Source organism: Corythoichthys intestinalis, chromosome 3 (genome assembly GCF_030265065.1).
Source record: "Corythoichthys intestinalis isolate RoL2023-P3 chromosome 3, ASM3026506v1, whole genome shotgun sequence".
NCBI classification, from domain to species: Eukaryota; Metazoa; Chordata; class Actinopteri; order Syngnathiformes; family Syngnathidae; genus Corythoichthys; species Corythoichthys intestinalis.
This window is the reverse complement of record NC_080397.1, coordinates 63,758,998-63,783,257: the sequence shown is the minus strand read 5'-3', so window position 1 is coordinate 63,783,257 and position 24,260 is coordinate 63,758,998. Positions and strand designations below refer to the sequence as shown.

Genomic DNA, 24,260 nt, shown 5'->3' with positions numbered 1-24,260 from the left:
CATATCATATAAGTTTTTGACCAAAATAGCAAAATACTTGAGGAAAATGTGCAGAATCAATTCCAAATAATATGTAAATAGATTAATAATAAATTCTATATAGAATCGGAAACTTATTATAGACTAGAATAGCCTTTTATTATCATTATACACTATATACTTTTAGCGAATGAGGCTAGCGGCCGCCTGACGTAAACAGAGCTTTTCGGGCAAAAATTCTTGTGAATAAATGCTTAAATCCCCGAATTTTACATAGATATAGGCGTAAAACAGTCTCGATTCTTGGTTAAAAGCAAAGAAACCGTGCTGTTAGCGTTTATATTACGTATATCGTCGAAGTACAATGCTACTATGTTAGCGAATGAGGCTAGCGGTCACCTGGCGTAAACAGATATTTTCTGGTGAAAATTCTTGTGAATAAATGCTCCAATCCCTGACTTCTTTATTGATATGGATGTAAAACAGTCTCGATTTTTATTTACAAGCAAAAATAAAACGTGCAGTTAGCATTTATTTCGCGTAAATATTGTCAAATATGAGGCTAATCAGTTACGAAAATTAGCTGCCTCCATGTGTAAACAAAGAAGAAAATTCCTGCGAATAAATACTTCAATCACTGAATTCTTTGTAGATATAGACGTAAAACTGTCGCGATTCTTTGTTAGAAATAGCAAAAAAACAGGCAGTTACGCATCTATTTTATGTATATATGTTGAAGAATGACCGTAGTAGTTCCCACTCTCCCATTGATTTTTTTCACATTTCAAAATGCATGCATGGTAGGAAAAATATAATACTGTATTATCTTGAATCCTCAAACAAATCACTCCTGAGACAATCCTTCCTGTTTGTATGTGGTACAGCTTTCGTAGTTCTTCAAAAATCCAAGCTTGAGTCCAGCTTGCAAAAATTGTCAGAACACCGTCTTGGCCTGACTATACTAAATGAAGCTCGGCCCCCTCTGATAAGGCGTGACGCAAAGAATGACGAAGTGTCATGTCAATAGGTAATGAAGTCTATGCCTATAAATGTTTGGGTGGTTTTAGTTAAAGCAAACACTTTTTTTCATCTGTGTGATTTTGAAAAAGATCAGATCACATTTGATGGGGATTTTATGCAGAAATGTGAGAAATTCAAAATGGTTCAGATACTTTTTCACACCACTGTATTTGTTTTTAATTGAAAAAAAATCCGCGATGCACTGGGGGCGTGAAGTTGGAAGGGCGTAGTACCGAAAGATCACTGTATTTTATATCTGATCAATTTAAGCGTACTATTTTTATTACTTAAAGCCATTACTTAGTAAATAAGAATATACTTTAATAATGTTTTCTGAATTATTTTCTTGGAAAAAAAGACATTTTCATTCAAAATTGTGATTGTCCTCACCAATTTCCCAATCCAAATTGTCTCAAAATGGCAAACAACTTGACAATTTCTCTTTGATTTGATTTTTGGCCTAACTGGTGCTTGTGTCAATTGAGAGAGCGTTTTGATCGGGTTCCACGGGTGCGTCAGCTTGTCTTGTCAGTTTATGTGTCATCTTGTGCTGCTTGTTCCAATGAGCAAAGCTGCTCATTAAGTTTAAAAATAAAAAAAAGTTTCTTTGCATTGCTTGTCAAAAGACTGATCTGACTTAAGTGTGTTGACTCGTCTTCTATTCGGGTGAGCGTGAGTCACTCCGGTGTTGCTTCTTTTAAAGGGGGAGACGCTGTAAAAAGTGTCCCCTCTTCGCAAGTCCCACATCTTTAAATCGAGTTTTCTCAATATGTTTCATAGGAGAAAATGGCTCTTGGGGAGGTATTGTAGCAAGCTGGAGTAGATCATGTTGACTGTTTAAGGTTTTTCGTGCCAGTTAAGGACTTTGGAGAGTTGCTGGTGGGTGACTTTTTACAGCCTTCCACGCTCCTCTGGCCCTTTCCAGAGAGTCGCAGCGCTATAAAAAGTCGAGCTCGGCTATTGGTTGCATTTGCGCCCGGGACGAGGACGGTGATGCGCCAGAGCCGGAGTTGAACTTCTAGGTCTACTTTGATCGGACATGGCTGAAGGAGACTTTTACACGGTGGGCGGGCGTCAGAGGTTCCCGCGCGACCCGTTCGGAGAATCGATGGCGTCGCGCTTCCTGGGAGACGACGATTTCGGGATGCCGTCCTTTCCGGATGACCTGTCGGCGGACTGGCCCGGCTGGGCTCGGCCCGGCCGGCTCGGCGCACGCCTGAGCTCGGCGACGCCCTTCGGAAGCGGACTGCGGACGGCCTTCCCGGAACGGCGGCGGAGACTGTCGCCGCCCTACGCCAGCGGGCGTTTCAGCGAGGCCTCGCCGAGGAGCTCGCCTACCGGCGGGTGTGCGGGCGAGCCGTGGAAAGTGTGCGTCAACGTGCACAGCTTCAAGGCGGACGAACTGAACATCAAAACCAGGGAGGGTTTCGTCGAAGTGTCAGGTGAGACGAGTATACGCAAAAAAAAAAAAAAAAAGAAAGTTTTTTCACATTTTCTAACAAGTGAACTTTTTTTTTTTATTTCCAAAATGAAATCGTGTAGAATTGTAAAATAGTAAAACATAATTTTCTCACGAAACTTAATTAACTGTAATTCTTCACCTTAAAAATTCAAATGATTCCACTTATTTTAGCTTTATTTTGTTCCAATCTTATTTTTACTTTTATTGTTATTTCACAAATTTAACCCCTTCAGACCCGCATTTTTTTCTGCTGGGGGAAAAAAAAAAAAAAAAAAATTGCGCCGATTTTTTTAGACGACTCAAACAACAGAACGAAGTCGGGAATATTTCATGCTCTATAATGGGTTATTTTTATTGTTAATATGTTTTTAATGAGAAATCAGAGCTTTACGTTATCCTTTTTAAAGTTGCGTTTCGTCAGCCATTTTCAAAGAGCAAATAATAGAAAACCTCATGATTTGATTTCGATGGGAAAAGTTTCATCCAATCATTTCCCAGGAGTGGCAATAGCAACTACATTTTTCAGAAATTTGGTGTATTTCTTGGCTTACACGAACGCGTCATGTCCTTCAGCAGCATGCTTAGGTCTGAAGGGGTTAAAACACCAACCATTTGTGCAAATTCATGATAACAATATTTAGAATTTTTTTCCGTATGGTTGCAAATTTCGTCTTGCGTCCTAAAGATTCAATGTTTCAAAAACTTTTTATAAAAAAAAGATGTTTTTTTTTTTTTAGATGTTTCTTAAATGTATTTTTTTTTTGTCACAATTTATTTCTTGGAGTGCCAAATCCTATATCAGAAAGTACCTCCAAAAATTGATAAAATTTCATTTGATTTCTTTAAAACTAATATACAGAGGCACCTCGACATACGATCGCTTCGACACACGATCTTTTCAACATCCGACGTAAAATTTGACTCGCCATTTGCTTCTACATCTGACGACACGCTCAAAATACGACGACATGACAGCGCCGCAAACGGGTGCACGTCAGATTTTCTTTGAGAGAAATCAACACAGGTTTCGAGAAGGTTAGTGCAGGTGGTGAATGGAAAAAGGTGACGCTTACCCGGAGTGTCCTCCCAGCGACGAAACCCAGAGGCGCGATAAAGGCGAGGGCCGGCCTTCAGCAGTCGGCCGCGTTGCGGAGCCAGCCGCTGGGGAAGAAGCCGCATGGGTAAAAACGCTGGAGAGCCGGCCCAGCCCCAGTCCACCCGATCGGCAGCCACGCCGGGAGTGAGAGGCCCCCGTCCCCGCGAACGGCGGCGCTTTCGCACAATTCATTTCAGCACCAAAACACGCCTACTGTCCGCTTCAGTTGACGGCAAAAACCACACATTAAAAGAAAGTAAAATAGAACAGCGCTCTATCTCACCGTCACGTCAGCCACGCGGTGCGTTCAGGTACAGCAAAAAACATCCGCCACATTAGAACCCGATTCGTGACATTATTACAGAAATTATTATTACTATTATTTTGGTATTCCAGTTTTTATTAATAATTTATGTGTTTTGCTAAGTGTAATTGTCATTTGTAATAATACCAACAGTATGAAGGATTTAGTGTAGGTTTTCGGGCTGTGGAACCAATTCGTGGAATTATAATGTATTCTTATGAAAAAAATCCTGCTTGACATATGACCATTTCAACTTACAAACAAGAGCCTGGAATGAATGAATTTCGTATGTAGAGGTACCACTGTACTTTTAAAGATGCTAACAGAAAATACAGGTAGTCCCCGGGTTATGACGTACTCGTCTTACGCGATCTCAACTTTACGATGCTTTTATCTCCAGTCGTGTTTTTTTTTTTTTAAGTTGCATAAACAGTACCTTATTGTACCTCAAAATATCTTTTTTACTTTATTAATATGACGTGTTTTGTCCTCGCTAAACTTAAAGTTGTTCAGCTTGGCAGACAGCAATTAAGGCAATTGTGCTTTATGAAGCTTTTTGACATCCTTCACTTTTGGCAATTTGTAAAGCTGTCACACACATATGTACACCTATGTTCAAAACGTCACGCATTTTCACAATAAAACACTTGACACAAAACACTTGGTGTTCAAACGTCCGTCTCGTCTGCTAAATATGTGAATTTACTCGATTAAATTAGCCTAATTTGCCTAATAAAACTCTGCTAGCTTAAATGCTACGAATGCTAACCTATTTACGATTCGCACGAAGCTCCACAAACTGTAGCTGTTAATTTAATTACAAATGCATACACAAACACGTATTAGCTGAAACAACTTACAGCCTTATGTGGGCCAAGCCAGAGCGCAGCTATCCTTTATCCATGTCTGCTGCTCAGTCATATGAGGCGACAGTCCAGCCAAGTCCAACGCTGCCACCAGAAGGCAGTGTATTCTCCATCATTAAACAAAATACAATACTTTTGGACTTTTTTGATAGTTATTTTGGGGCACGGAAATTCGGTTTTCGTCACCAGCGTAGGAGCGGAACTCGTTTGTAACCCTTGGACTACCTGTGATTGGGGAAAAAAAGCATTTAATTTATTTATTTATTTTTAAAATTTTCATTATTATTCATCCCTGACAGGGAACTTGTTTTATTCATCGTCTGCCATTGACAGCGCCAGACGCCAATAGCACTGAAATATGAGCATTCACTGCAGTTTTCTTAGTTTAAATGAATTGGACATTTATCACCATTAATGATATGCAATAAGTTAAATACTATGGGGAAAAACATTCACCTTAAGAGCATATTTTTGTTTTTATTCATTATAATCTCATTAACTTAGTATATCAGTAAATATGAATACATTCATGTTTTTTAAAATGACTAAAAATAGTTACTTGCCCTTTAAAAGGTCTTAAGGGTCAACTTTTGAATAGCTGTCCTCTGAAGTGACCAATGTCCCTCAAAGGGTTAATGGCATGTTTATTTCATTGTGTTCCCTGTAACCAATTGAATTGTCTTTTATTTACCACGCACACTTGCATACAATCTGCTTAGCAACCGGTTACAGAAAGCGTATCTACTTGAGGAATCATTTGTGGATGGCTGACGGACCTCAGGGTTCCGTCCGGCCACGACTCGGACACCTGTCGTACATTCCTAGAGCGTTGCTGTTGTTCCCTCAGAGGCGGGACGGATTTAGCATCTTGCTGTCGTCAAAGCGTCGAACGGAATGTTCCAGAAGTTCCGCGCTGTCGTCGTCCCGCTCATCGTGGTCAGTTTGCGCCTCGCTGAGTAGTGGTGCGTGGGAACCTCTGGGTAGCTCGTGAATGGGTTAGACGTCAATGGCAGCCAGTGAGCTAACATAGATACTATTCTAGTAGACGATTTTGGTAGCAAGCTGTTCTGTTTTTTTTCTTCTCTGTGACACCTTTTTAAAATGATATATTGATTCTTGACGGGAGCATTATTATAACTTCTGGAAAACAATATATCCCTATGCTATGCTAAAATGCTAAAAGTTGGGGCTTGAAATGACTAGTGAATTCTAGAGTCCCCGTTTCATTTAAATCCGCTTACATAAGTATGTCTGGTATGCCAGTTGGGTCGGTAAGTCAGCGGCTGTCACCGGAGACCCGACCTCATTCTAAAAGTGTGACACAAGCATGCTCAGAGGCCCAGCGTGATGACACAGAGCAGGAAATGGAAGCTCAAATTTTAGCAGCGTGAGTCAGACACCGGTCATCAACTTTGATTCAATCTGATTGTAGAATCAAGGTTTGAAGAAAATTCAGCCCCTAAAGCCGCCTTCACTTTGCAATATGAATTTCGCTGAGCGTGTCTCTCATGACATTTGTAGACACGCAAAAAAAAGAAGCCAAAAAGACTCTGGAAGTCAGCCATTTTGGTTTGAAGTAGGGCTGTCAAACGATTAACATTTTTAATCGAGTTAATTACAGCTTAAAAATGAATTAATCGTAATTAATCGCAATTCAAACCATCTATAAAATATGTCATATTTTTCTGTAAATTATTGTTGGAATGGAAAGATAAGACACAAGACGGATATATACATTCAACATACTGTACATAAGTACTGTATTTGTTTATTATAACAATAAATCAACAAGATGGCATTAACATTAACATTCTGTTAAAGCGATCCATTTATAGAAAGACTTGTAGTTCTTAAAGGATAAATGTTTATATTAAACCCCCTCTTCAAATTTGTAAAATTTTCAATCAAAAAAATAAACTAGTAGCTCGCCATGCCCTCCATTGCGCTTAAACCCATAAAATCATTTGGACCCAAGCGCCAGCAGAGGGCGCCAAACACCAAAAAACAAGTAACAAACGGACATTACACTGCTCTCATTTTATTCTGTTTGAGCGGGGCATGTGCGTTAATTGCGTCAAATATTTTAACATGATTAATTTTTAAAAAATAACGCCCGTTAACGCGATAATTTTGACAGCCCTACTTAGAATCTGTGAATTCTGTTTAAACATTCAAAGCATTGTTGTTTGGTCAACGATGACAATAATGAAAATTTTTTGTGACGAGACGAAAATGCGCCATGGTTTCCGTCAAATGTTCACAATGCGTGACATTTTCTCATTGTCCTTGTAGTATCTCAGCCTGCATCGTAACAGTGTTTGTATCGTGTCACTCATGTGACATGTGCTGCCCCTGCAACTGGTGTTTAGGAAGTCCCTCAAGCTAGGCTGTGCTACAGGCTTGCTTGTTTTGAAACATGGTAAGATTTGCTTTCTTAACATGAGAAGAGAGATGCAATGTTGCTTTAGCTTTAAAAGGTCTGTGCTCAGTAATCACACGCGACACTCGTCGCAATAGCATAGCTTTTGTGTTAGCATTAGCTTCAGCCTGGTGAACGTCCTCTTAAAGTTTACAGTCTGCGGCATCCATAATTATTTGAAAACAATGTATTGTTTTGCTACTGAGTAGGTATTATCATAGGAAGAAGTGCTGTGTTAGGTGGCTTGGACATAAATTGATAGCGGTTTACGTCTTGTTTTAATAATTGGTAGTAGTTTAGACAGTGCTGCTCCTGATTTAGTGCTGGAATGAACCTGGTTTTGATTAGTTTATATACATTTTCCAAAACACATGCTGTGTATTACTTATAAACAATGTTCATTCAAATGTTTCATTTTTTTTATGCTAAAACCTTTGAATTAATGTAGACAAAAACATCTTTAGTATTCATAGACTGACACAGGCCGAAATCTAGTCTAATAATTTAGTATAATAACAGGGGTGTCACTTGGTTTTAAGAACAGGGGTGGCTTAGCCCTCAGGAGAGGACCAGGACAGAAGGGAACATAGCTTACAAGCACAAGACTTCACAATCAGCGAACAAAGACTTATAATTGTCAGGAAAACGCGGGCAGGCAGGTGGACCCAAATGCAGGGAAAGGGAGGCGAGGCAGATGAATGGTGCAAAAATCATTTAATTAAAGCCAACAAAAAACAAAGTACAAAACAATGGCTGTGGTGATTCCGAGAAAGCACAGAGCCAAACAAAATTGTCAGTAACAAAAGACTGTTTTTCAAAAAAACTTGGGCTTGGATAGACATCGACTTTGACACAGACAATGACCCAACAAGGAGTGAAAAGAAAATGGGAGCTTATATACACACACACGCAGACAAGGGGTAATGAGAACGAGGAACAGCTGGGCAACACATGAGGATGCAGTTTGGAGGATACACTAGGAGCAGATACAACAGGTGAAATCAATGGGCAATCACAGGAACACACTATGAGGGAACCAACACAAAATCTAACAATAATTTGTTCATTATTACTATTATTAGTGTTGTTGTTTCAGTCATTAAAAAAAAAAAAAAAACGACAACAGGGGGAAAATGGCTACAATGGGAAGTTACTTGGCAGATAGAAGCATCAAACACGGCCGTTGTCATAACGTTTTTAAGAGTGGCAAATTGGGCTATCGCTCTTCTCTGACTCGTACAGGTCAATAAAGGTGTTAGAGTGATTATTAGTATTAGTGTATTAAACTGTATTATATTGTTTATTCACTGATGATAATCATATGTGACTGAGCTCAGCTCCTGTACTCATCTACACGTAAAGTGAGAAACACAGCTGATACTCCAGAAGGAAGTCAGCCCAAAGATAGTGGTAAAAAGAGTGCACACTTAACTCTATGAACAACCGGGACCTTCACAATGCATTTCGTACTAACTAGCTAGCAGCAGCTAAGTAGCAGCATTATTTTAGAGCTGGGATGCAACTATTGACCGCAAAACCAAAAAGGTAAGACGTGCGCAGAGATTGTCTGTAGTGTGCTAGCCAGGTTCTTATTTGTCAAACACGGAGATGTTGGCTCATTAATTACATGGGACTTTCTGCTGTTAGTCGGGGCTGGAGCTAAATGTTACAACCAGCAGTGATAAGTACTCACTTTCTTGGAAAACCTTCTTATGTCCATGCTTCATCCATCTATTCACGCCCTGCTCTATCCAGACAGCTGGCAAAATCTAACAACTTGCCTTTCATTCAACCAAATTCTAGAAACGTGCCCCTTCACATCCTCAGTAACGGTAACGGCGTTGCAAAGATGGGACAAGCAATTAATTAGATTAGTCACTACTGAGAAAAAAATGCCGTTATACTCTCACGCCGACCGGTACTGACTTCGAGCAAGGTCAAAGGGACGCGGAGTGCATTTTGAGTGATGTGGGGGTTCTCTATAGGAACAAGTGGAAGGGAATGGATAATTACGCAATGAAGGGGCTCTCTACCTTACGATATGAAACTGACAGATTTATGATCATATTTAAGTTAATAATGATAGGTTATATGTAGCAGTGGGAACCTCTTAGTACCTCACGATACGATTTGCGATACAAAGCTCACGATAACGATGATCTGACGATATGGCGATACAACGATTATCGATACATTGGTCAGGAAATCATTCTAGGATATTCTCCAAAAAACTAACAGAAAAACAAGCTTCTAGTGTGAATTGGAATGAGGTTATCACCAGTAGACGTCCAATCATTTGAAGTGGGAGGGGAATGTTCATTTGCTGCCATCCCTCCCACTTCAAACGGAATGAACGTCTATGGCTGTCAGTGGCAGTCAATGCCAGGCAATTTGGTAATTTTGGGCCATTTAAGGTCTCACTGGAACAGCACCAAACAAAAGTTCCAGCATCATCACCTCGTCAAGAATCTGCATTGGACAAGGTGTCAGTAGTCAAGAATCTGCATTGGACGAGGTGATGATGCTGGAACTTTTGTTTGGTGCTGTTCCAGTGAGATTTACAAAGATGATTGCCTGAAGAAGACATCGAAATTCCCTCAGTAAACATTGACACCTTTTTAAAACGATATCTGGATTCTTGGCAGGAGCAAATCGATAACCTTTTGGGATACAAAGTATCACGATATATCACCATTTTGATATTTTGTCACACCCCTAGTTATATGATTATTTATTTAAACTAATATTCTGGAAGCTTCATAGTGAATATGTCAGCTTTTTTGTGTAACAAGACAATACCAAACTATTTAGGCTGAAGCCCCCCCCTAAAATATGCTTAACGACACCATTGTATAATAATACAGTATATTCTAGCATTCATCGATGAAAAGTAGATAAAGGGGCCGTTTACATGGTGACTCTCCGAGAATACGAAAAATTAAATTTGCATTTGCGTCTCCATTTGAACAATGTCGCAATTCCGAATGAAAACGATGTAGTATTCATGCCAGGCCCTAGGGGGCAGTGCAGATCACAGGGCGACAGAGAATGATGCACTTTGACTCCACCAAGCTCCCTCAGCCCAGAATAAAATATGCCCGCCCACTCGAAGCTATGTCATTTTTTTGTTCAAAAAGGCACAAAAATGGAGACATTCAACATATTTAAAAATATTAAAACAGTAAATTAAAGTCGACATTCCGCCATATTTGCTGTTTTTATTGTTTAGTAGCACCGCTGCGCTCACCCTATGTGATGTGTACAAGTGCTGACGTTAACGTCCATCTCTTTGGAGATGGACTTGTATCCTTGAGATTGCCCATGCTTCCTTGCAATTTTGCTTCTCAAATCCTCAGACAGTTCTTTTGGTCTTTTTCTTTGGTCTTCTTTTCTCCATACTCAATGTGGTACACACAAGGACACAGGACGGAGTTTCAGTCAACGTTAATCCATTTTAACTGGCTGCAAATGTGATTGTTATTGCCAGCACCTGTAATGTGGCACAGGTATGTATCAGTTACTGTTAATTACACAAATTAGAGAAGCATCACAATATTTTTCAAAGGGTGCCAATATTTTTCTCCAACAGTGGAACAGTCCATCGTAGTGTGTGTGGGGGGGAATAATATAAATGCAGAATTCAAATGGCTTTCTTTTTTTGTTTTGTTATTTGTTTGTTTGGTATGCTGACATAATTATACATGATGAATAGTTGGGGGTGCTGAGCAAGGGCAGCTGGTTGGGGGCCCCCTACTGGTTGGGGGCCTAAGGTGATAGTCTACTTCACCTGAATAGCAGATCCGCCTATGCACACGCAAAAAAGATGTAGAAGGATATGATGGCAGAGCATTCAGAGGAAAAATTGTCCTTTACAAGGTGGAGATATAAACACTATTTCAAGTTGGTCGAAATTAAAGGAAAGAACATGCATGTAAAGTGTCACGGGCGGGGCACACACGGCTGGACTCAAATGCAAGAGACAACGAAAGATGCAGTTCTCAATGACTTTCATTTTACTGGCATTTAACAGGCCAGCTTCAAGGTCCAAACGAAATCAAAGTAACAACATAAAATCTTCGGCAATGTAGACTTGAAACAAAACACGACAAGAACAAAACTTACTGGAGATGGAGTCTTAGCTTCATACAGCTTCTCTAACAAGAAAAACGCACTGGCACAAGACAAGGCAAAAGAGGGGAATTTAAGGCCTGGGGCTAATGATACACAGGTGTGGGCACTCAGGTGATTAAGGGGAAGGCAAGACTAGACTGACAAAGGTAACACTGAGCAACAAAAGGGAACCCACCAAAATAAAACAGGATATGAACTGACATTAATCAACGCCGCCTATGGCGGCGTGTAACAGTAAAGTGTAATTTATGTCAATTCAAATCTGTTTATTTTTGTTGCACTTCAAGTGTAGGATAAATCTGTTGCTGGTGAGGTCCAATAGATATTAGAAGGTTCTATTACACAACTACCTGTCTGTTCTTTTCTATTCAACTGACTCGAATACTGCTCAGAAAATTTCATATTCTTTGACACACAACAACTTCTTTTTAAAGTAACGGAAATAGTTACTTTCCCTGGTAACTAGTTACTTTTACTATAGCGTAATTCAGTTACTAACTCAGTTACTTTTTGGAAGAAGTAGTGAGTAACTATAACTAATTACTTTTTTAAAGTAACCTGCCCAACATTGCTCCCGAAGCACCCCCCACAGTACTTCCAGAGGGACGCGATTGAACGCTTTCTCCAAATCCACAAAACACATGTACTGTAGAATGGTTGGGCAAACCGTGGTTTGGAGCTGGTCCATCGTTCCACAGCCGGGACGAAAACAACTGCGAGATTTGACTTCCCGACGAACCCTCCTCTCTAGCACCCCTGAATAGACTTTACCAGGGAGGCCGAGGAGTGTGATCCCTCTGTAATTAGAGCACACCCTCAGTTTTCCCCATACGTAATGGTTATGGAATTAAAATTAACGACACTTTTGCGTTATTGCGTAAGATCGTTTTCATGTAAACGTGGCATAACAAGTATTTTTGTCCAAAAGACTTAGACAAAATTAGAGCTGTCAAAATTACTGCGTTAACGGGCGTTAATTTTTTAAATGAATCACGTTAAAATATTTGACGCAATTAACGCACATGCCCCGCTCAAACAGATTAAAATGAGAGCAGCGTAATGTCCGCTTGTTACTTGTTTTTTGGCGTTTGGCGCCCTCTGCTGGCACTTGGGTCCAAATGATTTTTTGGGTTTAGGCACAATGAGTGAGCATGGTGTACCGTAATTTCCCGAATATAACGCGGACTTTTTTTCCCCAAAATCAACTTGTAAAATCATGGTGCGCATTATAAACGGGTACATGGATGGAGACAGAAATATATATATAGTACATATATATACAAACCGATTTTTTTAAATTGACACTGCCACATTGTGTTGAAGAAACATATGCGGCGACCCGTTGCCGACCATTACGGTACGTGACGTCACCATTTTGTTTCGGTAATACTTCACTCTAATCGGCCGAATGATTTCGTCCGTATTAAATTCTGTTTTTTTCACTCTTCATAAAGCACAGAATTTAGTTTCTTGAACTCATTTGAGTCAACGTTTATTGCAGCTCCGCAACTCGGACCATAACAAACGTAACAACACACTTCCTGTGTGTGTCCGTCAACTATATCTGTCCGTAGGGTAACTCAAACCCAAATAACAATAGTTCCTACTTTTACTGTCGTGTTGACGGCGATGAACTCTCACGGATTTCCAACTTAAACGTTCTCATTTTCATTTTACCGTATCAATCCATGGAAGAAACATTTATTCATCATGATGAAACGAGCAAGTTATACAGCAGCCTTTAAAAGAAAAGTCACATCTGTTTTGTTTTCTCCTAGATTCTGGTAAGTTGGAGAAGTTGTCAAATCATATTATTACCGTAAATATTGTCATGTTTTGAACTACCAATGTGCTATGCTTGTGCTGTGTCAGTGAAATGACATTTCTGTATCTGTACACGAGCTCTGTTTCCTTGTATTCTTCTATTTATTGGTGCTAAAATTAGGGTGCGCGTTATAAACGGGTACAATAATTTTCCCTAGATTTTACAAGTAAATTTGGGTTGCGCATTATACACGGGCGCGCCTTATATTCGGGAAATTACGGTAATTATTGACATCAACAATGGCGAGCTACTAGTTTATTTTTTGATAGAAAATTTGACAAATTTTTAATAAAACGAAAACATTAAGAGGGGTTTTAATATAAAATTTCTATAACTTGTACTAACATTTATCTTTTAAGAACTACAAGTCCTTCTATCCATGGATCGCTTTAAGAGAATGTTAATAATGTTATCTTGTTGATTTAGTGTTATCATAAACAAATACAGTACTTATGTACCGAATATTGAATGTATTTATCCGTCTTGTGTCTTATCTTTCCATTCCAACTATAATTTACAGAAAAATATGGCATATTTTATAGATGGTTTGAATTGCGATTAATTAATTTTTAAGCTGTAATTAACTCAATCAAAGATTTTAATCGTATGACAGCCCAAGACAAAATAGAAAAATACTGCTGAAAACAACACTGCGGAACATGTTACGCAGCACGTTTGGAATGTGTCCTCTCCCTCCTTCTGATTGAGCTCACAAATCAGCGCGCTCGTTGACACGGCGGCGAGGTGAGCGTTCTCCTGAGATTTTAACTTGCGACCGGCACTCAGGGAAGGCGGCGGGGTCGGGGAAGGCCACGTCGCCGCCGGCACAGCTGACATTTAGCAGCTGCTTGCAGGCAGGGGAGATATGAAAGACATCAAGAGCAGGAGTTAAAAAAAAAAAAAAAAAAAAAAAAAGACCTGAAGTGTTTTTGCATTCTCCGATTACTGACCCGTCTTCTTTTCGACAGGAAAACATGAAGAGAAGCAGGAGGAAGGAGGAATCGTCACAAAGAATTTCACCAAAAAGATCCAGTGAGTCATTCTGTAATTGTGCTGGTAGTAGATGAAAGTCCAATCACGGTTGTTGAAAGCGATGCCGAGATGGTGTCGAAAAAATGAGGTCATTGATGAAACCGCTCCCAAAAATAACGTTCATCACAAAGAAATACAAAATCAATGTATGAGAGGTGCTGTGTTGCCTTTTCCTATAAAGAAAAAGAAATATGAAGTTATGGTTAGTTTTCAATTATTCTTTTGACAAATATTTTGAAAAATAAAAACATGGAGGATAAATAAAAGCATGACAAAGATGTAAAAAGCTGCAAAGTGCATTCCGTTTTTGAAGATCCTACTAAATAAAAGACATAAAATCCATTCACTCAATATCAGGCTTTTAGTCATTCACTCGGTTAACTGCGTCATCTTTTTCAATGATTGGGACATACACACTCTCTATCAGAGGTACTCGAGTAAGAGAAGCATTACTTCAAAATAGTATTACTCAGGTAAGAGTAGTCATCCGAAAAATCCGCTCAAGTACAAAAATAGAGAGAGAAAAAAAAGCAGAAATGTCCGATAATGACTTTTAAACAGATTACGAGTTATGTTTCTACGCTGGCGACGTAACCCACATTTCTGCGTAAATCGGAATGAACCCTTTAAGTACCCCTAAACACCTCCTAAAGCTCAAAATAACTACCGTATTTTTTCGGACTATAAGTCACAGTTTTTTTCATAGTTTGGCTGGGAGCGACTTATGTGTGAAATTATTAACACATTATTATTAGGGCTGTCAAAATTATCGCGTTAACGGGCGGTAATTAATTTTTTCAATTAATCACGTTAAAATATTTGACGCAACTAAAGCACATGCCCCGCTCAAACAGATTAAAATGACAGCGCAGTTCAAAGCCAACTTGTTACTCGTGTTTTTTGGAGTTTTGTTGCCCTCTGCTGGCGCTTGGGTGCGACTGATTTTATGGGCTTAAGCATCCATGAGCCTTGTGTAATTATTGATATCAACAATGGAGAGCGACTAGTTTATTTTTTGATTGAAAATTTCACAAATTTTATTAAAACGAAAACATTGAGAGGGTTTTTAATATAAAATTTCTAGAACTTGTACTCACATTTATCTTTTAAGAACTACAAGTTTTTCTATCCATGGATCGCTTTAACAGAATGTTAATCATTTTAATGCCACCTTGTTGATTTATTGTTATAATAAACAAATACAGTACTTATGTACCGTATGTTGAATATATATATCCATCTTGTGTCTTATCTTTCCCACCGTGAAGCATGGTGGAGGGAGCATCATGATTTGGGGCTGTTTGGCTGCCTCAGGGCCTGGACAACTTGCAATCATTAATGGAAGAATAAATTCAAAAGTTTTGCAGGAAAACCTGAGGCTGTCTGTCAGCCAGTTGAAGCTAAAAAGAGGATGGATGCTGCAACAAGACAATGATCCAAAATAAGAAGTAAATAAACTTCAGAATGGTTTCGGAAGAACAAAATACACGTTCTGGAGTGGCCAAGTCAAAAGTCTTGAACCTCATTGAGATGCTGTGGCATGACCTAAAGACAGAGATTCATGACAGACATCCCAGGAATCTGACTGAACTATAGCAGTTTTGTAGAGAGGAATGAGCTCAGATTAGTCCTGATCGATGTGCCTCCGGCTACAGGAAGCATCTGATTGAAGTTATTGCTGCCAAAGGGCGGGCCACAAAATATCAATGTGATGGTTCACTTACTTATTTTTATCCCTTCTGTCATTGTTTGCATACTATCCTTAAGAAAATATGAAAACCTATAAGTGTTTGGATGGTTTTAGTTAAATCAGACAGTTTTTTTCATCTGTGTGATTTTGACAAAGATCAGATCACATTTGATGGTGATTTTATGCAGAAATGTGAGAAATTCCAAAAGGTTCAGACACTTTTTCATCCCACTCTATGCTTCTAGACTAAATAATGAATGCATAGACAAACCTATAAGCTCAAAGAAAAACGTACTTTTGTTGGTCTTAACAGGGAGCAACTGGATTCAGCTATGTTAGTCAAGTTATGGTATATTTACTGTTGCCACTAGATGTTTGCATACTATGCTTAAGAAAATCTGAAAACCTATAAGTGTTTGGATGGTTTTCGTTAAATCAGACAGTTTTTTCATCTGTGTGATTTTAACAAAGATCAGATCACATTTAATGGTGATTTTATGCAGAAATGTGAGAAATGTCAAAAGGTTCAGATACTTTTCATGCCACCCTATGCTTCTAGACTAAATAATGAAAGCATAGACAGACCTATAAGCTCAAAGAAAAAACTTACTTTTGTTGGTCTTAACAGGGAGCAACTGGATTCAGCTATGTTAGTCGAGTTATGGTATATTTACTGTTGCCACTAGATGTTTGCATACTATCCTTAAGAAAATCTGAAAACCTATAAGTGTTTGGATGGTTTTCGTTAAATCAGACAGTTTTTTCATCTGTGTGATTTTGACAAAGATCAGATCACATTTGATGGCGATTTTATGCAGAGATGTGAGAAATTCCAAAAGGTTCAGATACTTTTTCATACCACTCTATGCCTCTAGACTAAATCATGAATGCATAGACAAACCTATAAGCTCAAAGAAAAACATACTTTTGTTGGTCTTGACAGGGAGCAACTGGATTCAGCTATGTTAGTCCAGTTATGGCATATTCACTGTTGCCACTAGAGGGCACTATATCCATCCAAACCAACAAAATCCTCGCAGCAAAATTAGTTTCGAAGCTTTTTTCGTAATCGTATTACTCGAGTTAATCGATTAATCGTTGCTGTAGTAAACATCATTACACACTGAGGGAAGAGGAGGTACAAATTTAAGCGTTAGCGCAAGCACATTTGGTCATTTGATATAGAGAACATATACATAACATTCTTTTTTGTCTGACTAAACAATGTACACTGTTTTAAAAGTTACTAATATTGTGTATATTGTTTAAAATAAACTCAGCTGTCACTAAGACACGACCATGAATAGCCCACGTGGCTCTCTGACTCAAGCGCCTCGCGCTCCTTCGCTCTCGTCACGCCGACGGGAAGTGGCTGGCGAGCTGGCCGGCCATTTTTTTCCTCTAATGAGGAACATTCCGTGTCTAGGGGGATGTTTACATTGACTTGCCGGAGAGATGCGTCTGCCTGACAGCCTTATTTGGAAAAGGCTTTTACGCCTCCGTGCCTTTAGCTTCAACGCAAGCTTTTGAAGCTTTCGATCCATTTTTGGAGGGGAAGCCGTAGTACCACTCACACAATTACGGTGCACCAGCTTTTTTCTAACATCTTCTGTACGTGTCATGAGCGCTCAAAAGACTTTTAGTCAAGATATGACTTTGTGGAAGCTAAAATGACTGCTTCAAAATCAAATTGCGATTGTTTGAGGCATGTTGCCAAGTGGAAAAGGTTTGGGGGCAGAATTTTTTAAATCTATTGGCATCTGACATATGACATCTGCCATCTTCTGGTGCAAAGTAGTCTCAACATGTGGCACCTTGATAAAGTCACCAATGTTGCTTGTCGTAATTTTCCGACTGTCGCTTAAAGGGTTAAGTAATTAAGCATTGTTGTCTTCGTCAGTGATGACAGTAACGAAAATATATCGTATTTTTCATGACAATGACGAACTAAAAACAAGCTTGGATGACTGCAACATGACGAGACGATTGCCGAAACGTACAGTAGGGCAAATAAGTATTTCGTCAACCACCAATTGTGCAAGTTCCCCTACTTGAAAAGATTAGAGAGGCCTGTAATTGTCAACATGGGTAAACCTCAAACATCAGAGACAGAATGTGGTAAAAAAAAAACACAGTAAATAACATTGTTTGATTTTTAAAGAATTTAGTTCCGAATTAGAATGGAAAACAAGTATTTGGTCACCTACAAACAAGTAAGATTTCTGGCTGTCAAAGAGGTCTAACTTCTTCTAACGAGGCTCCACTCGTTACCTGTATTAATGGCACCTGTTTTAACTCATTATCGGTATATAATACACCTGTCCACAAACTCAGTCAGTCACACTCCAAACTCCACTATGGCCAAGACCAAAGAGCTGTTGAAGGACACCACAGACAAAACTGTAGATCTGCACCAAGCTGGGAAGACTCAATCTGCAATAGGTAAAACGCTTGGTGTAAAGAAATCAACTGTGGGAGCAATTATTAGAAAATGGAAGACATACAGTACAAGACCACTAATAATCTCCCTCGATCTGGGGCACCATGCAAGATCTCACCCCGTGGTGTCAAAATGATAAGAAGAACGGTGAGCAAAAATCCCAGAACCACACGGGGGGACCTAGTGAATGACCTACAGAGAGCTGGGACCACAGTAACAAAGGCTACTATCAGTAACACAATGCACCGCCAGGAACTCAAATCCTGCACTGCCAGACGTGTCCCCCTGCTGAAGCCAGTACACGTCCAGGCCCGTCTGCGGTTCGCTAGAGAGCATTTGGATGATCCAGAAGAGGACTGGGAGAATGTGTTATGGTCAGATGAAACCAAAATAGAACTTTTTGGTAGAAACACAGGTTCTCGTGTTTGGAGGAGATAGAATACTGAATGGCATCTAAAGAACACCATACCCACTGTGAAGCACGGGGGTGGAAACATCATGCTTTGGGGCTGTTTTTCTGCAAATGGACAAGGACGACTGATCTGTGGAAAGGAAAGAATGAATGGGGCCATGTACAGAGAGATTTTGAGTGAAAATCTCCTTCCATCAGCAAGGGCATTAAAGATGAGACGTGGCTGGGTCTTTCAGCATGACAATGATCCCAAACAAACAGCCAGAGAAACAAAGGAGTGACTTCGTAAGAAGCATTTCAAGGTCCTGGAGTGGCCTAGCCAGCCTCCAGATCTCAACCCCATAGAAAATCTGTGGAGGGAGTTGAAAGTAGGCCTGAACGATATTGGAAAAAACTATTGTTGCGATTTTTTTTTAGGTGTGCAATATATTGCGATATTATATTGCGATAGTAAAAAAAAAAAAAAAAAAATTTTTTTTTAAAGAAATATTCACTAGATGACTTGAATAGCTGTTTGGAAATACTTTGCATGACACACCGTGACCACAGTGTATTCATATAATACCGTTTCATTTGTGAATGATTAAGATTGCTGTATTATTATGAAGGGATCCAGGAAGCCATGTCTGCACAAAATAGATAATTTCTTGAACACAATATTTGACACTTCAACAGCAGCAAATACATTAAATGACAAATAAAAGAGCAGGTGCATTCGTCCCCTGAGTTTTTGACAAAATATAACAATAAATAACAACTTCGGTAAAATAACAACAAAGTTGTAAACATATTTGAACAAAAATATTAAATATGACAAATAAGAGTTGTTCACAAACTATAACAATAAATAAGAACCTCAGTAAAACAATAAAGTTGTCAACATATTTGAACTTAAATATTAAATCTGTCAAATAAAAGTGCAAGTGCATTAGTCCCCTGAGTTGTTTACACAAAATATAGTTGTAAAAATAAGTTGTAAGTTGTAAAAATATTTAAAAAATATTAAGTATCAAAACTTTATGTGCAGCTGTACTATAGTTATTTGAAAAATACGATTTACAGTTAATTTAAATATAAAAGAAACAGAAACTCAATTGAACTTGTAAATAATTGAACTGAATAACAGCAAATAACTGATGAATAACAGAACCATTTTAACTCCCAAATTTATGTATTTGTCTGCATATCGTCCACCTTCCTTGCTCAGCAATTCTCAACTGGGTCTCATAGGTTTTTGGCCAAGACTACTAGTTTATCCACCATTGCAGGCTTGAGACAACAACGTTGGCACGTAACAATGTTCCCACCTGTACTAAAAAGCCTCTGATGGGAAGCTCGTAGCAGGAATGCATAGATACCTGCGTTTTAAATGGTCCCACATGTTCGACGGATTACTTCTTGTTGAGGCAACCATGGCGAGGCACTGTCAACAGGGCTGTTTTTTGTTCCTTATATTCTTGTCGATAGCCAAAATACTTCCAAAACTCCTTTTGGAGACAGTCTTCCCTATTCAACGTGCTGCTTGATTGCTTGCTTTCACTTTGAAAACGGCCCCTCCTCCCTCCGCTCTGCTGTTCGGCCCCTCCTCCCTCCACTCCGCTCTAGCAGGGGAGGGGGAGGAGCCGATGACTGCGAGCTGGAGAGAATGAGAGACTGCACTCTCTTTCTCGCTCCTTGCTCAAAACAAACGTTTGTGGATTTAAAAAAATGAAATGAAAAAACTATCGCACGTCCTTGCGATGGGACTATTGCGCATGCGCACATCGCGATGGCGATGTTTAAACGATATATCGTTCAGGCCTAGTTGAAAGTCAGTGTTGCCCCAAAACATCACTGCTCTAGAGGAGATCTGCATGGAGGAATGGGCCAAAATACCAGCAACAGTGTGTGAAAAGATTGTGAAGAGTGACAGAAAACGTTTGGCCTCCGTTATTGCCAACAAAGTGTACATAACAAAGTATTGAGATGAACTTTTGGTATTGACTAAATACTTATTTTCCACCATGATTTGCAAATAAATTCTTTAAAAATCAAACAATGTGATTTTCAGTTTTTTTCCCCCACATTCTGTCTCTCATGGTTGAGGTTTACCCATGTTGACAGGCCTCTCTAATATTTTCAAGTGGGAGAACTTGCACAATTAATGGTTGACTAAATACTTATTTGCCCCACTGTAAATGCAACATACTTTGTCATGTGTTCACATTGCACAACATTTGCTTATTTTACCTGTAGTTAGTCTCTCCAGGCTTGGTTGTTTTAAAACACACGGTAAGATTTGTGTTATCTTGGCTAGAGAGAATATGCAATGTTGCTTTAGCCTTTAACGGTCTGTGCTGAGTGATTATCGCACACGTAACTGGTAATTTAGTAACATTAGTTTTAGCGTGGCGATCGTCCTCTTAAACTGTCCGACTTCCCCCCCCCTTTATACAGTTTGTGGCGTCCAGTTGGCAACAATTACAGGTACTTATTTTGCAAGGCAAAGGCCCTCATAGTAAAAAAAAAAAAAATTTTTTTTGAATGACATTTCGTCGTCGCACCGCGTTGCCCAAACCGTTCGACCAAACGTCACCATTCAAATGTCAAAATGACCGGAATTTTTGTGCGACGAAAGAAATTTTTTGAATGGCCCACAAAAATTTTCCGTTCGCCCGTAAACTTGATTTATATTGGGAAGAAAAAAAAAATTCAAAACGCTACTTTTCACCATATTGCATAATTTACACATCAATAATTCCAGGACGTAAGGGGCATAGAAGTTGTTAACAGAATTTGGCAAAAGAACTGTTCCCCCCAAATTCGCCCAAAACTGTCCCATTCATTTCTAATGGGATGCCATTGAAAGCCATGTACGTCCAAATTTCAATGGCAAGAAAATATAGGTTCTTGTGATTTTTACCATTATAGCCCATAGACACTTTGTGACCTGTTAGCAACAGGACGTGTCCCCCAAATGGATATCAACAGGACATGTCCTCGAAATGTCCCCAAATCAACAGGAACTGACCCGATATCGAGAACGTTTTCCGAAATGTTCCCAAATCAACAGGAAGTTACCTGATCGATCTGTATCAATCACAGCAAAGCCCCATCGTAATTTCTCGAGAAATTAGTTTCTAGTTGAAAATAATGTGCTTAGGATGTATTATCATGGCGAATTGGCATTGTCCCTGTAGACGCTACAACATGTGCTCGTCCATCAATGTACATCTGAAATTGTCGGAACCCCATATTTATTAATATTTGGACTGAAACTTTTAATCTTACAGACAAAAACATTTTGCGTAATTGTCGACTAAAACTAGACGAAATTTGTCTAAGATTACGTCAACGAAAACGAGACAAAGACAAACTAAGTAACTAAAATATGGTAATTTTACAGATGAAAACATTTTCTTTAGTCGTCAACTAAAACTAGACGGAAACATTTTGATATCCGTTGATGAAAACAAACAGACAACAAAGATGAATACGATTTGAAATGACTAAAATAAGGCTAATAAGTATTTTCGTCCAAATTCAATCGAAAGGGCTGCCAAAAACAACACCGATGCTAATCTAGGATGTGCTTGTGTTCAGGATCCCGTCGGACGTGGACCCTCTGACGGTGTTTGCCTCGCTGTCGCCCGAGGGCGTGCTCATCATCGAGGCTCGCCAGACGCCGCCATATTACCTCTTCAGCGACGACGCGCCGCCGGCACCAGAGGAGGACGCAGACTCCGCCCCTAAGCTACAGGAGGCAGCGGTGCACTAAACAAACGCTCCCCACCTCTCTCTGTTACCTCCATTTCAGACGATGTCACGTTGTGCGTATGATGAAAAAATTCTTGAAGTCATAGTGCTGCACATTGCGCAATAACATGACGTCGCGCAAACAATAAAGTTGCTCGTTATTGTGCAACACCATGACGTCATGAAATTGCTTGTCGCTTTTCTATTTTGCTCAATGCCAGCATAAGAACTCGAGTGATTGGTTAATTGATTAGGAACCTTTCTGTCTTTCTTTTCTGCTTCAATTCTCCTAAGAAAAAAAATGTTGTTGCGTCTGCGGTTTTGTAAATAGCACAAATGTGGTTTATTTCAAAAGTGTGCTGTGCATCTTTTTTCTATTTGAAGTTTGTTTGTTGCCGATGCAATAAAATGTCAAATTTGCTCAGTGGGTCTTTTTTTTTTTTTGGGCAGCAGTCATCGGGTTCATCTCATGTCTCTAATTGGAACTTTAATTGGAAGATCCCCGCTCCTCTGTTTACATGCTAGCCCTTCCCATCCGAAATTCCACTGAGGAGACGAGGACAGGAGCTAGGCAGGACTGGAGCAGGGTGGCAAGCTATATGCATGAGAAGGACAAGAGTAGTCAAAAACCTTCCTTATGTATGAGCAGCGTTACTCCTGAATAATATTCAGGGTTCCGACAGGTTTCCTCAAATTAAATATAAGACGTTTTAAGACCGGATTAAGACCAGAAAAAAAACAAACTTCATACCTATTTCAGAGCCATGTCGACGTAGAACAATAAAATCCGTGAATTTGTGTTACCGTAATTTCCCGAATATAACGCGCACTTTTTTTCCCCCAAAATCAACTTGTAAAATCATGGTACGCATTATAAATGGGTACATGGATGGAGACAGAAATATACTGTATATATATTATATGTTGGAGATGTCCCGACTAGTCGACGTCATCGATGATGTAAATGCGTCGACGGGCAAAACATACCTTCGACGGGTAATGACGGGTTTAAAAAAAATTATACGTGGATAAAGTTTAGAATGGCGGGAGCTCGCGATGCAAGCGGTTGTTACTGGCACCCAAGGGGGCCGCTGTTATTTCAATGTGACCGGCATTGTAAGATTGAAGAAAGAGGAAGAAAGTGGGCGAGCGAGAGAGAGGGAGCGAGATCGGTGAGTTGGGAAAGTGCGCGGGTAGCGCGGAGTTCAGTGGCTGCATCCCCCACGTTTTTGTTTTGGTCAATAAAAGTATCCATAAAGAGCCATCCGACGCCTCTCGGTGTTTTATGCACGCCGCCGCCTTCCTGAGGAGGAAATCGGACGAACCTGCGACAACGAGCCAAGTGAATCGCCGGTTCACTCCTCACTACAGCGAGGAGTTGAAAACACACTGTATATAACCTGGTCAAAACAGGTTATATACAGTGCAAAATAGTGAGAAAAAAATAATATATATCATCTAACACAAAAAGGGTTTGTGAAGTCAGGTATTATACCCATCACCTTATCTAAAGTATATACGTACATGCAATCAAGCTTCTCAAACACTCATCTTTATAAACATTGAAAAGATTATAGTGAAGAAAAAATATTTATAACATTGAAAAAAAATATTTTCAAAAATATTGACAAGTAGTTCAGTTCAATTCAAAATTTTCTGGCATACGACCCAATATTATTATTTTTTTTTGTTTGTGCACTCAGTAATGCTTTTGCATGAACAGGTCAAGGAACTGCGTCACACACAACGTCACACAGCCTACTCTTTCGCCGTTTGCGCGCTGCTGTCACTTCTACTCCCCGAGACGCCGACTCATCCCAGGAAAGCAACGACAAATATGGCTCATTTT

General features: G+C 39.5%; 1 protein-coding gene across 1 annotated transcript; it reads left to right on the top strand.

Annotated features, from left to right (window-relative positions):
- The first annotated feature begins 118 nt into the window (after positions 1-118).
- On the top strand, positions 119-22,816 carry hspb8 (heat shock protein b8). The gene is made up of 3 exons (XM_057831373.1): positions 119-2,441; positions 14,071-14,134; positions 22,259-22,816. The coding sequence occupies exons 1-3, from the start codon at positions 2,039-2,041 to the stop codon at positions 22,431-22,433; spliced, it is 642 nt and encodes a 213-aa protein (XP_057687356.1). The 5' UTR covers positions 119-2,038; the 3' UTR covers positions 22,434-22,816.
- Positions 22,817-24,260: the final 1,444 nt, after the last annotated feature.